The 13,391-nt window shown below is 58.1% G+C and overlaps 1 protein-coding gene across 13 annotated transcripts in view; it reads right to left on the bottom strand.

Moving 5' to 3' along the window:
• ARHGEF2 (Rho/Rac guanine nucleotide exchange factor 2) overlaps window positions 1–13,391 on the bottom strand; it is a 58,472-nt gene that overhangs the window by 4,196 nt on the left and 40,885 nt on the right. For 11 of the 13 annotated variants that reach the window (XM_078441226.2, XM_078441227.2, XM_078441228.2 and 8 more), the window contains 9 exons: window positions 13,242–13,309; window positions 11,289–11,486; window positions 10,874–10,993; window positions 10,701–10,768; window positions 10,526–10,561; window positions 10,268–10,318; window positions 9,689–10,132; window positions 9,267–9,450; window positions 2,715–8,245 (listed from right to left, as the gene is read on the bottom strand). In XM_078441226.2, coding sequence (XP_078297352.1) covers window positions 8,172–8,245; window positions 9,267–9,450; window positions 9,689–10,132; window positions 10,268–10,318; window positions 10,526–10,561; window positions 10,701–10,768; window positions 10,874–10,993; window positions 11,289–11,486; window positions 13,242–13,309 — 1,243 coding nt within the window. In that variant the 3' untranslated portion in view covers window positions 2,715–8,171. The remainder of the gene's footprint in view (window positions 1–2,714; window positions 8,246–9,266; window positions 9,451–9,688; window positions 10,133–10,267; window positions 10,319–10,525; window positions 10,562–10,700; window positions 10,769–10,873; window positions 10,994–11,288; window positions 11,487–13,241; window positions 13,310–13,391) is intronic. The other 2 variants (XM_078441229.2, XM_078441234.2) reach the window with 1 other exon arrangement.

Raw genomic sequence — 13,391 nt, 5'->3', positions numbered from 1 at the left:
CCGGCGGTTGTGTACAAAGACCGTCTGGAGAGGAGTTGGCTATTGTCCATCCATCCACATCCTGGTGCTGTCTCCCTTGAAGACTAGGAGTGTCCCAAGGGCAGGGCCTGGCGCTTGGGGCCCTGCAGAAGGGGGTAGAGATTATAGGGGGAAAGAAATGCCTAAAGGGTTTCGTGATGTCTTGGAGAGCGCTAGATTCGAGAAGTCAAGAGACTTTCATCTCACGTCCTGACTCTGCCACGAGTTCTCTGGTGGCCTTGGGCAACTCACTTTCTCTCCTTACCGTTTTTTAAATGTTTATTTATTTTGTGAGGTACCTGGTGGCTCAGTCGGTTGAGTGTCCGACTTTGACTCAGGTCAGGATCTCGCGGTTTGTGAGTTCAAGCCTCGCATCGGGCTCTGTGCTGACAGCTCAGAGCCCGGAGCCTGATTCGGATTCTGTTGTCTCCCTCTCTCTGCCCCTCACCCACTCACACTCTGTGTGTGTGTCTCTCTCTCTCAAAACTAAGTAAACATAAAAAAACAATGTTTATTTATTTTGAGAAAGAGAGAGTGAGAGCGGGGAAGGGAAGAGAAAGACAGGGAGAGAGAATCCCAAGCAGGCCTCTGTCAGCGCAGAGCCTGACTCAGGGCTCAGACTCAGGAACTGTGAGATCAGGACCTGAGCCGACATCAAGAGTCGGATGCTTAACCGACTTTCTCTCCTTATTAAAAGAGAAGTTGAATTAGATGATCTTAGCGATCCCAACCATCTCAGAAAGTATATGAGAAGACCATATATTTCTTTTTTTTGTCTCCCCTGCATCTAGCACAGGGCCTGACACATAATAAGGGTTCAAGAAATGCTGTGGACAGTGAATGAATGAATGAATGAATGAACACCTGAACTAACAAAATAAAAAAAATAAAAGGATCCAAAGTGAAGTTCTTAGATGAGCCAGCTGGTGGCATCACCTCTCTTTGTGACCACGGGTGCTGCTAGTGTCAGAACAAGGAAAGGACTCAGATTAGAAATGAATAAAGAACAAACGATCAGAGGACCAGATATTTCAGGGACGCCTGGGTGACTCAGCCGGTTAAGCCTCAGACTTCGGCTCAGGTCATGATCTCGCGGTTCATGAGTTTGAACCCCACATGGGGCTCTGTGCTGACGGCGTGGAGCCTGCTTGGGATCCTCTGTCTCCCTCTCTCTCTGTCCCTCCCCTCTTCTCGCAGTCTCTCTCTCAAAAAGAAATAAAATTTTAAAAATAACAAAAATATTTTTAAAAATGGGTAGCAGAACCCTGGAATTCTGACCCACTTCTGTTCTCCATCAAAGAGAAAATAAGTCCAATGCACTGACCAGTTCACGGCCATCCATCGTGCTGCTGGGTGGCTGGAAGAATACACATGGCCCTGACACAGAGGGGGACTGGCACAGAGAGGGACTGGCACAGAGGGGGACTGGCACAGAGGCACCCAGGAACAGTCCCTAAGGCCAGCAGGTGGCCTGTGGGGCTCACCTGAACTTGGGCTCGGTATGTCCCTTCTGCCACCCACTCCATACCCACCCCTTGCTGCATGACCCAAACATGCTGGCGCCCAGTCTGGGTCTCTCCTGGAGGTTCATCACACCCACTGCTGATTGGTGTTCCAGAAGGGCCCTTCTCCTCCCCAGCACTCCAAGGGAATTGGAGTTCAAGCATCTTAATTAGCTGGCAGAGGGCAGGAAGGTGTTGAATGTTTTGGAACGCTTGAAAGAAAGCCCTCTCTTATCTACCCACCTCCCACCTTCTCTTTTTCCCCATCACAGCACATTTTGCAAAGGATACGGGTATGGGCACAAAAGGGGAAGACCCAGTGAGGCATTTTTACCAGTTAGGACTGAGATCATGGGGAGACAGGATGAGGTGTGGGTGTGGGTGTATCTCAGGATCCATGCGTCTCTGACATGGGCTCGGGGATTGGAGGAGAGGGTGGGGGTCCCGCTGGCCTCTGACTCCACAGACTAGAGCAGGAAAGGGTGAAACGGCAGGGGGTGACAGGCTGGCAGGACAGCTTCAGACTCAGGAGCAGCGCTGAGGGCGGGCCACTCAGGTCCCCACAGGCTGTGCTCCGGGAGGGGGCGATGAACAGGAAGCTGTGACTCCCCCACTTTCTCTCCCAGCCCTTAGCCTCAAGGTCACTTGCTGCCATGAATTCCGACCCGTGTTTTAGTTGGCACCCTTCCCTGGGCATGGTGACAACAGATAGCTGTGCTGCACCCCGCTCCTTTCCAGCAGAACACCTCAAATTTTCCTTTGAAATAATAATCATTCACACAAAGAGCAACCTACAAAGTGCTTCCTGACATGCTTTATCTCATTGAATCACGCCAGTCCTGTGGAGCAGAACCTTCTGTCTGAAAATGCTAACAAGAAAACAGAGGCTCAGGAGAGTGAAGTAACTTACCCAAGTCACACAGCCAGTGAGGAGCAGACCTGGAACTCCAGAACCATCCGGATTCCGTGCCCTCGTGCCCACCCCACCCCTGCCCCCAGGCCCCAAGACAGCACTTTCTGCAGAGAAGGGGGTCCCCGCGCCAGGTCAGGAAAGGAGGGGGCTCCAAGTTTGGCTCCTGTCATCCCTCAGACGGGGTACCCCTGGCCCTCGCCCTGCGCGGAGGCTTGGGTCTGCCCTCCCCAGTGGCTGACTCCCCTTTGTCCCCCCTCCTCTCTACACGGTAGAGCCCTTACCGCTCACGGGCGCACACCGGCCCGCGCACCTGCCCCGGCGGGCGGCCGGCGCTCCCATCCGGTGGCCCCTCCAAGACCGGCGGAGGGTGGGGCGCAGCCTGTCCCTTCCCCCGTCCCCGGCGGGGGCGTGGCGGGGGCGTGGCTCGCGGCCGCTCAGGCCCCGAGGGAGGCGCCTGCACCCCAGCAGCTCGGCCCCGCTGCCCCGAGGCCAGTTCCTAGCCCCGAGGGTCACGGTCGCCCCGACCCATGGGTCTGTGGGGGCGGCCGGCTTGCAGGGAAACCTGGTGGTGCTGTGGGTGCTGGGAGCTGTGCCTGGCGAGCCCCCGGCCCCCTTCCGACCCTTTTGTCTTCGACCTGGCCCTGGCGGGCCTGGGGCCGCCCTCACTCTCCCCTTCTGGGCACCTGAGTCCGCCCTGGACTTCCGCCGGCCCGAAGTGCCCTCTGCAAGATGGCCCCGAAGGCCACTGTCCTCCACGTCTGCACCAGCGTCCCCCTCATCCCCGGTGCATGGTGGCCGTGGCTGCCGGACCAGGAACCCGCCTCTCGCTTTCCTGGCCCTGCATGGCCACCCTGGCGGTGTGGATGGTGGCCGTCCCGGTGACGTTGCCCACTACTGTTTTGGGGCCGAGGGTGAGGTGTGGGGCACCCGTCTGTCCGCTGCACTGCCACGGCAGGTACTGGCCGGGGGGGTGCTGGCTTTCGTGGTCTCCGGGTCCCCTGGCTACCACCTGCTGCTGCTGTCGCTGGGCAACGGCAGAGTGGCAGGGGCGTGGCCCACTGTGTCCCTACCCTGGAGGCCTCTTTCTTCCTCTGCCGCTTCCCCAACCACCTGGACGCTCTCATGGAGTGCTGGTGACGTCTGACCTGGTGCTCTGGGATAGCATCTGTCTACGCCATCCATACCCCCGTCTTCCCTGTCACCACACGGCAACGGCTGCCTGAACCCCGTGCCGTCCTGAGGCAGGAGCCTGATGGGCCCTGGCAGATGCCTTCAGTGATCTGTGAGCAAGGCTGCGACCCTAGGGCCCGGGCCGGCTGGAACTGGGGGCCCTAAAGACCATAGGCAGGTGGTGGGGGGAGAGCACTCTGCCAGGAGAGAGGTCCTTCTACCATGGCCACCGTCTTGGACAAAGGGACACCTGGGGGAAGGGTGTTGAACACCCTACCCTCCTTTTCTGGGCTCCGCCAGGGGCAGAACCCTGCACCCTAGGGAGAGCTGGCGTGGGCTGCGGCACCCTCTGGGAGTCTCTGATCTCTTCTGGGTGTGGTGGAATGTGGGGTCACGTGGGGGAGCTTAGGTCTTTGCTCACCTGGAGGTATGGGTAGGACAAGGGGAAGGAGGAAGGTTGGAGAATAACCTGTATCATCCACGACTGTCTGGACGCTTCCACCTCTGGTTCAGTTGCCCCGTTTCTGCCTTTTGTGAGCATTCTCAGGAAAATTCCCAAGGGTCCTAGACTAAGGGGTCAGAGGTCAACACACCAGCACCTGTTTCCCTCTGTCTGCCCTCCCCGACACGCCTACCCTCACCCCAAATAGGGTGTACCCTTGCTCTCTGGTGCCAGAGCCAAAAGTGCCCTCCCCCTGGCCATCTCCACCGTACAGCATCCCAGTGGTGCCCAGAGAAACCTGGGGCCTGCAGACCTCAGCTGAGAAAGCGGAGTCCTCGGGCAGGGGGATGCCCTGCGTGAGTCCTGCTGGTCTCTGGCATCAGCCCAGGCCCAAGTGTAAACACCCTGTGTGTCCATCGTTAAACCAGGATTTGGAGGGAGAAGTGGGGAGAAGGCAAGGATGTGGGTGGGGCATAGGGAGGAGAGAGACGGGGGAGGGATTGGGAGAAGAGGGGGCTGCAGGTACGTCCAGAGAAGTGGGAACCAGAGAGTCGGAGGCTCGTGAGGGTGTCCCTCCCTCCTGTCCCAAGTGTGCAGCTCAGAGGATCAAAGCACCCAGGATCACATCCTAGCTCTGACGCTAACCAGCGGAGGGACCTCGGTAAGTGACTTGTCTCTACTGGTTTTCACATCTGTAAAGTGGGGTGTTGAGGATTCAACGGTACCCGAAGTCGTGTGTTGGCTATTGTTCTTATACTTCATGTAAAATGGAACCAGAGAGAAGAAAGAGGAGGAGAAGAAGGAACAGGCGGCAGCAGGGAGACAGGGACCCACGGCCAGAGATGGCTCGTTTGGGATAATGTTTACATGCTCCGGAGTGAAATGGAAGTTTTACACGAAGAACTGAGAGAGCTGCCTGGCTGGCTCAGTTGGAAGAGCCCAGGACTCTTGATCTCAGGGTCGTGAGTTCAAGCTCCGTGGTGAGTATAGAGCAACAGAAAGAGAGAGAGAGAGACCGGAAAAAAAAAAAAGGAACTGAGTGAGGGATTGGCCCCTGGTTTCCATATCCATGGAGACCCAGCAGTGATACGGGAGAGCACTCTGGCCTCCCAAGGACCCAGAGCGACAGCAGGACATTAAGCCATGTTAACGACATTTAATTAGGTGCTTGATGTTTAGTTTCCTCCTTTTGATGTTTAAACTGGTTCATGTCTGTCAGGATAGGAAATCCTGTTCCCAGTCAATTCAGGATGGAAAATCCTCCCCTCTCGCCACCCCTGCAGCTCCTCTGATGGCTTTGCTGGGATATTGGCTCCCAGGGGGCATCTGTGCTAATGGGGCCTGGAGGTAAATACTGAGTTTATTATTCTCTTTAGTTTTGGTTTTGTTTTTTTTTTTTAGAGAGCATGCACCTTGCCGAATTCTTTTTCTTTTAATGGTTGTTTTTAAGAGAGAGAGAAAGAATGCGAATGGAGGAGGGGCACAAAGACGGGGGAGACACAGAATCTGAAATAGGTTCCAGGCTCTGGACCATCAGTACAGAGCCGGACGCGGGGCCTGAACCCAGGAACCACGAGATCATGACCTGAGCCAAAGCTGGACGGTAAACCGACTGCACCACCCAGGTGCCCTGGTAAATACTGAATTAAACAGGCCCAAGTCGGAGATGAGGGACCATGTGCATCTAACCTTGGAGAGGAGAGGGGTGGGAGAGGCAGGGGAGGGGCAGCGAGGAGGGCCCGCTCGCCAGCTGGGCACTCCATGCAGTGGAAGGCAGGCACTGGTGAGAAGGTGGGCCCTGGCTCCCTGCAGTAAGCGGCCAGAGAGCTTCGAACCTGCAGTGGGGAGGACAGGCGCTGACTGTGTTCCAGAAGAAGGGCTTAGGGAGGGCACCGCGGGCAGAACCCGGAAAGCTGCAAGACTCATCTACGGGAGCAGCCAGGTCGGAGAGGGGTGGACATCAGGTCTCAGGGCCAAGAGATGGCAGGGGGCCAGTGCTGCTGGGAATACACCAGTGCTGTCCTCATGAGCCATGGGCTTCCCCACGTCCACTCTGGGCTCTGGGGCTCCAGGTCTCCCCTTCCCCCTGACCAGCATCCCTCACTGGCTGTGTGACATTGGAGGAGCCCACACTGCCCTCTCTTGGCCTGAGCACTATCACCACCCCTCCCACACACACCCCAACGCTGGCCCCTAACAGGTTTGGGACCCAGCCCCCAGCCAAGGAGGCAGCACACTAGAAGCCGGTGCTCAGGGGGGAAGTGGAGGGCTGGCTCCGGCATCCCGGCCGGGCAACCTTCCCTTGGGCACCTGCCCACCTCAGGTCCCAGAACAGCGGAGACAGCACCTGCCAAAGGCCAGATGCTGTGGGCCAGATGTCCAGGACGGAGGTGCGGCCCCAAGCCAGCCCCCCAGCTGATTTCAGTTCCTCTCCTCGGCGGAGGCCTTCCGCTGTGCCAGCCAGGGTACCACCAGTGCGTGTGCCTGTGCGTACCAGCGAGCGTGTGCACCAGCGAGCGTGCGCACCAGCGCGTGGCCACCGGCCGCCCTCCCTCCTCCCTACCACCACCCCAGGTACTGACCAGAAACAGGAAGTAAAATTAACCGAAACCGAGAACTGAAACCGACGTAATCTCTCACTGCCTCTGGAAGAGGTCGCGCGGGGGCTGTGACACAACACAGAACTGGGGCACAGTGACTCTAGGGACAGGCCGACAGGAACTGTGTCCGGAAGGGAGGCGTGGGGGCAACAGGCTGACGTCATTTCTGAGCAGGACACACAAAGGGGGCGGGGGGCGGGGAGGGCAGGTGCTTCACCAGAACCCAAGTGCCCCTCACCCCACCCCGCTGCTTGGGGACATCCACGATGACAAAACGGGCTGGGGCAGCTTCTCCTGTCAGTGGCCTGTCTTCAGTGAGACGCCCGCTTCCTGTGAGAGGAAAGGCCCCTTCGGGGGTTGGGGGGGAAGCAGCTGGTGCCTGCCCCTCCCCCCACCCCCAGCAGTGCCCCGGGGCAGGGGAAGAGGGGGGCAGAAGACACCTAGAGACAGCACCTTGTGGGGTTCCAGGTCTTTAATTTTCCCTGCTTTATCTTTTTTTTTCTTTTTTCTTTTTTTAACAATCAAATTGGCAGAAAATGGCTGGGGCTGGTGGGCACTGGGGGTCCACTGAAAAATCCCCAAAATTCACACTGAGGTTTCAGTCCCGGTTGCTGAGGTGGGGATGAGGTCAGGCTTCACGGAGATTTCCCAACTCACCCTAGAACATTTTTCCCAAACGGCTGGAGAAGAGGTCAGAATAGGTCCCCCATTACTGTAGATGAGGATATGGTCCCCCCCACCCCTCAAGCTCTTCTGATACGCGGAGATAGAAGGCTGTGGTTTCTAATTGCCTAAAATCATCTCTTAAAAATACAAAACACGTGCAGTTGGCTTTGGTACAAAAAAGAAAACAACGACAACAAAAAAACATTCTGGTCCCGTGGGTTTTCCCCTCACCCCCCAACAAAGCCGTTAGGGCCACCTCAGCCCCTCCTCCATCGGCTCCGGAAGCCAGGCGGTCTCCCTGGGGCTCCCGGGAGGATGGACAAGGGAGAAGAGCAGTGCGAGGCTGAGGGGGAGGGAGGGGGGCGTGGCCCTGCCCACAGCCCCTCTTGGGGGGGGGGTCAGCAGGGTCCTGCGGTGCAGCCCCTCCTCACAGACGGTGTTGCCCAGGAGGGGCGTCAGGGTTAGAACCCAGCAGCGGCACGGTTAAGCCTGAATAAACCCCAGTAGTGTTACAGGACAAGGCCCCCTGATCCCTATGGCTTGGTTCCCATGTCCCTGGTGCTCTAAATCTCCCCACTCCCTGCGTCACTAATAAACAATAAATAAATAAATTTTCCTAAAGTAGAGGGAAGAAGGCATGAAAAACTGGCATCTGTGGTGTAGCTTCTGGATGCCACCAGGGGGCACTGCGGCCCAATTCCTCCAGCTTCCTAAGCGGCCCGGGGTGTCCAAGGAGCCCAAGAGCTGGCAAGGACAATCAGCAGTTCTAATGTTCCCTCATCATTGGCGGATTGGAGTCCCCAGAGTTTGCCTCCCTCGGTGTGTTCTTCATGGGGGCACAGGACGGGGGAGGGGCCCCCTTAGCTCTCTGAAGCCACAGGCTCCCCGTCGCGAGTCTCTGTCTCTTCCGGGATGTCCTGCATTCGGGTGAAGTCTAAAGGGGGACGGGGCAGCGTTAGTGAGAGGGCACCCGCTCTGCGAGCAGCTGCACCCCTACACTGACGCCGCCCCATGTCAGCAAAGTAATGTTCCCACACCTGTGCGCTGCTTCCCTTCCTGAGGATAGGAGGCTACGGCTTGGCCAATAAAATACAAAATACTCTGGGGCGCCTGGGTGGCTCAGTCGGTTGAGCATCCGACTAGCTTTTGCCCCACATTGACCTCTGCCAATGACAGCGTGGAGCCGGCTTGGGACCCTCTCTCTCCCTCTCTCTCTCTGCTCCTCCCCTGCTCGTCCTCTGTCTCTCTAAAGTTAAAAATAAAATAAGATAAACAAATAAGGGCGCCTGGCTGGCTGAGTAGTGGAGCATGGGACTCGATCTCAGGGGTGTGAGTTCAAGTGGCCCCACGCTGGGTGCAGAGATTATTTAAAAATAAAATCTTAAATGGGGTTCCGGGGGCGGGGGGTTCAGTTAAGCATCTGACTCTTGGTTTTGGCTCAGGTCATGATCTCACAGTTTGTGGGTTCAAGCCCCACATCAGGCTCTGTGCTGACAATGCAGAGCCTGCTTGGAGTCTCTCTCTCTCTCCCCCACCCCTCTCTCTGCCCCTCCAGCCCACATCTCTCTCACTCTCAAAATAAATAAAACTAAAAACAAATAAACAAATAAGATACAAAATATTTTAAGATGGTTACATAAAGGCACACTAGCTTTTGGTTATTTTGTGTTTCCTGAACAAACTATGAGAACTTGGAAGGTCTTAGAATTTTTTTTTTTCTTAGAAACCTATTTCTACTTGAAGAGGCTGAGATCACACTCACTGGAGGAGACAGAGGCTCCTACATTTGCTTCCTAGAGCTCCGCCACCCGCTCACCATCAGAAGAGGCTGCAGGTGTGTCCTCTGTGCCCCTCCCAAGAGTCACCATAGCCCTGGGAGGTTAACTAGGGGTCACCTCACATGTCCCCAGGACACACAGCCAAGGGCCGCACCCCACTTCCCTTCTGCGCCTCACCTCGCGGACTATGGGGAGGGGACAGGCGGCTGCCCCCCTCCTCCTCGCTGCCCGTGTCGGGGTCACTGCTGTCCTGCAGCCGCTCCTCGGGGCTGCCCAGCTCCTGTCTCTCTCGGTCCTCAAAGGGTCGATGGATAGAGCGAATGGTCACAGACAAATCCAGGCGGTCGTGGCCTCGGCTGGGCTGTGACGGGCCGGCAGGAAAGGCAGCAGGCCGAGGAATGAGCTCAGCCAGGGCAGCACCGCTGAGCGCCTTGTGCCCGACCGCCCGTCCCAGCCCCCCAGTTGCCCACTTCTGTGCCCCACTGCCTATCCCAGCCGCCCAGACCGCCCGTCCCGGCCCCCCAGCCGGCGCCCAGTGCTTCTGGCCGCGGCCGGTCGCCTTCGGGCTCGAGTCCCCGGTTGGCTCAGGGCCTCCTTACCTGCGGCGGCGTGAAACTCAGGTAGAGGGCGTCTCCGGCCGGGAGGCTGCGGCGCCGAGGGTCCAGGGGCCTGCGGGCCCAGGGGGCCTCGGCCGGAGGGGGCTCGCTATGGCCCAGGGCGGCCAGCTGCCTGCGCGCCTCCTCGGCCTCGCGCTCCAGCAGGGCCCGGGCCTGCTCGCTCTCGCGGAGCCGGGCCTCCAGGCTGCCCGCCTCGGTGGCGCGCTCCTCGCCCAGCCGCCGGCAGCGCCGCAGCTCCTCCTGCAGCAGCGCGTGCTGACGCTGCAGCAGGGCCAGCTCGGTGGCCTGCTTGTCGGGGGCCGCGGGGGCCGGCCCGCTGCGGCCGAGCTCCCCGTCGCGGGAGTTGGCTCGGGTCAGCTTCTCCCGCCGCTCCGGGCCCTCGGGGAAGCGGGCTTCCATCAGGGTGTCCTGCTGGGCCACAGCCGCCTGGGGGCGCACGGGGACAGTCAGGTGTAGGGGAACCCGGTGGGGGGGTTGGGGGAGGGGAGCGTGCCTAGGCCAGGCTGACGGGCCCCCACCCCTGCCCCACCCCGCCTCTGGCTCCTCCCCGCCCCCACCGACCTGGAGACCGTGCAGAAGTCCATAGAGATTGACCAATCGCTGTAACGCTTCCTGAGGACAGAGGAGAGGGTGGGGACAGGGCCCAAGCTTCAGGGTGGGAGAGCTGCCCAGAAGGCGACTAAATGTGGGTTTGGGGACAGTCAACCTTTGGACGCTTTCCGATGTAGCCTCTCCCCGACACCACTCTGAGCTGGGCTCCAATTTCTCAGACACGACACCCTCCCTCCAGTCCGCCATACCTCCTCACATCCCTCTCACCTCCTGGGGAGCCCTCAGCTGATTTCCATTCCGATCCTGCAGAGACAGGCAAGGATGGGCACTCATAGACACAAGGTCCCTGGAGCGTGTCCCTGACAGCTCTGTGTCAGGGGCCGACAGCCCGGCCGCCCCCCTTCCCACCCTCTGCCAGTTCCGGCACCTCCTGCGGACCCACCTTCTGGCTGGAGTCGGAGTCAGCTCTGCAGAGCTCAATTGAGCCATTGAAGGTTCTGGCCTCACCATCTGCAAAGATGGAAAAGGACAGGCTGAGCTGAGCTCCGACTTCAGGGCCCTGCAGTTTGGCCCCTCCTACCCCCCCCCCCCCCCACGGCCCCGGCCCGCACTCACTGGCGGTGACCCCAGGACTCGTGCTCCCGCCACTGTCCGGGTCCACGGGCAAGGCTGGTTCCCGGGGCGTGAGGAGCAGCTCCACGCCGGGCCCCACCAGGAGGTCCTTCAGGCCCTCCACTACAGGGAAGGGAGGACATGAGGACAGGAGCCGGAACCTTTGGTAGGGGCGGGGCGGGGGGCGGGGGGAGGTAGTGGTAGGGGGCACCCTCGTCCCACGGCACCGGCAACGTTTAGGCATCTGGGGGAGCCCCCTGCACAGGTGGGCTCCACCATACCACCACCCACGAGACAGAGGTTACTTCAGCAAGGACCAGGCCTCCTTCCCGCACCGGGCACCAGCGGGCACTCCCATGGGGCCTCCCCTTGTCTGTGTGCCCACGCTCTGTGAGGTCACGAGGGGGGGCCCCCTCACCCTCACGGATGGCATCCTGCAGCAGCCGCTCCCCGCGAGGGCACTCCAGGGACTCGGAGCGGAAAAGGCCCCTGGGCAGGGTGGGCAGGGTCACCCCGCCACCATCATCTTCCACCTGGAAATGGGTCATCTCGGCGAACAGCCCAACCTTTTCTTGTAGCAGCTCTGCCAGCGCCCGGTCTTTCTGTCGCAGCTCCGCTGTGGACGAGGGACGGATGAGCACACGGAGGCCTGGGAGCCAGCAGCGGAAAGGCTGCCCGAGGGCTCAGAGGCCAGGCCCGGGCTCAGTGGCAGGACTTAAGTCTGAATTTTTGGCATTTATGCAAAAGAAAAAAAAAACAAACACTTCTTCGGGGAAAAGCAATACATTCACTTATTGTTTTCTAAAGTAGGCTCCATGCAGCGCCTGCGTGGCTCGGTCAGTTACGTGTCCGACTTCAGCTCGGGTCATGATCTCGCAATCCATGAGTTCAAGCCCCGCATCAGGCTCTGTGCCGACAGCTCGGAGCCTGGCACCTGCTTCAGATTCTGTGTCTCCCTCTGTCTCTGCCCCTCCCCCACTAGCACTCTCTCTGTCTCTGTCTCTCTCTCTCAAAAATAAACATTAAAAAAAAAATGTTTAAAGTAGGCTCCATGCCCAACATGGGGCTCGAACTCATGACCCTACTCAGGACCCGGAGATCAAGAGGTGCAGGCTCTACCGACTGAGACAGCCCGGAGCCCCTGCACTTCTGTTTTACAAACAAAACTGAGACGACCTGGGGCAGGGACTGCAGGTGTCCCCAGGTTTCATCCTCCCATCTTCCTATAACTGGAGAATCTATACACATTTCATCTGGGCACATGGCTGCCAGTTAGACTACACCCGACAGCCTAACACTGCCACGGACTGAATTCTGGCCAGCGGACAGGACTGTGTCTCTGGACCAGCCCTTCCAAGAAAGGAGTAACGGAGGTGCCTGGTGCCTGCGTGGCTCAGTCGGTTACGCGTCCAACTTTGGCTCAGGTCATGACCTCGCAGTTCAGGAGTTCCAGCCCCGTGTCGGGCTCTGTGCTCTCAGCGCAGAGCAGCTTTGGATCATCCGTATCCCTCTCTCTCTGCTCCTCCCCCTCCCGTCCCCCTCCCATCCCCCTCCCTCAAAAATAAATTATCAAAAATAAACTAACATTGAAAAATAAAATCGAGGCGCCTGGGCGGCTCAGTCGGTTAAGCGTCTCTTGGTTTCAGCTCAGGTCATGACCTCACGATCTCATGAGTTCGAGCCCTGTGTCAGGCTCTGCGCTGACAGCGTGGAGCCTGCTTGGGATTTTCTCTCTGCCCCTCCCCCACTCGTGCTTGAACTCACGCTCTCAAAAATAAATACATAAACTTTTTTTTTTTTTTTTCAGATCTTAAAACAGAGACCTCTCCCTGTTCCTTTCCGCCTCCCTGCTAGCCGGGATGTACATGTACCAGCGGGAGCTGGAGTAGCCACTTTGGACAGGGAGACAAGGGATCGCTGGGTAAAGACAGACAGCACAGCTGACCACCCGGCACTTCCCACCTCTGGACCGGAGAGAAGTCACCTTCTACCTTGTTTAGGAAACTGATTTTTGTCGGTCTTTTTGTATAACAGTTAGTTCACAGTCTAACCGATAAACGTAAAAAAAGTAACTTAATGTCTCAACCCTGGTCTTCCTGGTTCCCCTTCATCGGCCACACAGTAAGAACACCGTTCCGAGGGTACTAGGTGCACACACGGGGCACGCGACGCGCTCCTTTCCCCATCATTTTTACACCCGTGGTGGCAGACGCTTGACGTTGTTTTAAACCTTGCCCTCTTACTTAACGAGACAGTCTGGTCACGGATCTACCTCAGCCCTCAAGAGCCACGTCCCTTTTTAAATAGTTCCATGGTATTCCATCGTGTGGATGCATGGTAATTACTTAACGGGCTCTGTGGATGGACTTACTCTTGATTCGACGTAGGTAGGCCTCATCCTCTGTCTCAATCAGTGGGAAGTCCTCTCTGGATGGGCATCTAGAGGGGTAACAGGTCGGGTGGGGTTGAGGGATCAGGAATGGGCCTCCTTTCCGTGCTCTCTGCTTCTCCGGTAAGAGTC

This window comes from Panthera onca, chromosome F1 (genome assembly GCF_046562875.1).
Source record: "Panthera onca isolate mPanOnc1 chromosome F1, mPanOnc1 haplotype 2, whole genome shotgun sequence".
Taxonomy (NCBI): domain Eukaryota; kingdom Metazoa; phylum Chordata; class Mammalia; order Carnivora; family Felidae; genus Panthera; species Panthera onca.
Note: the sequence above shows the minus strand (reverse complement) of the source record. Positions and strands in the feature narration are given on the sequence as shown.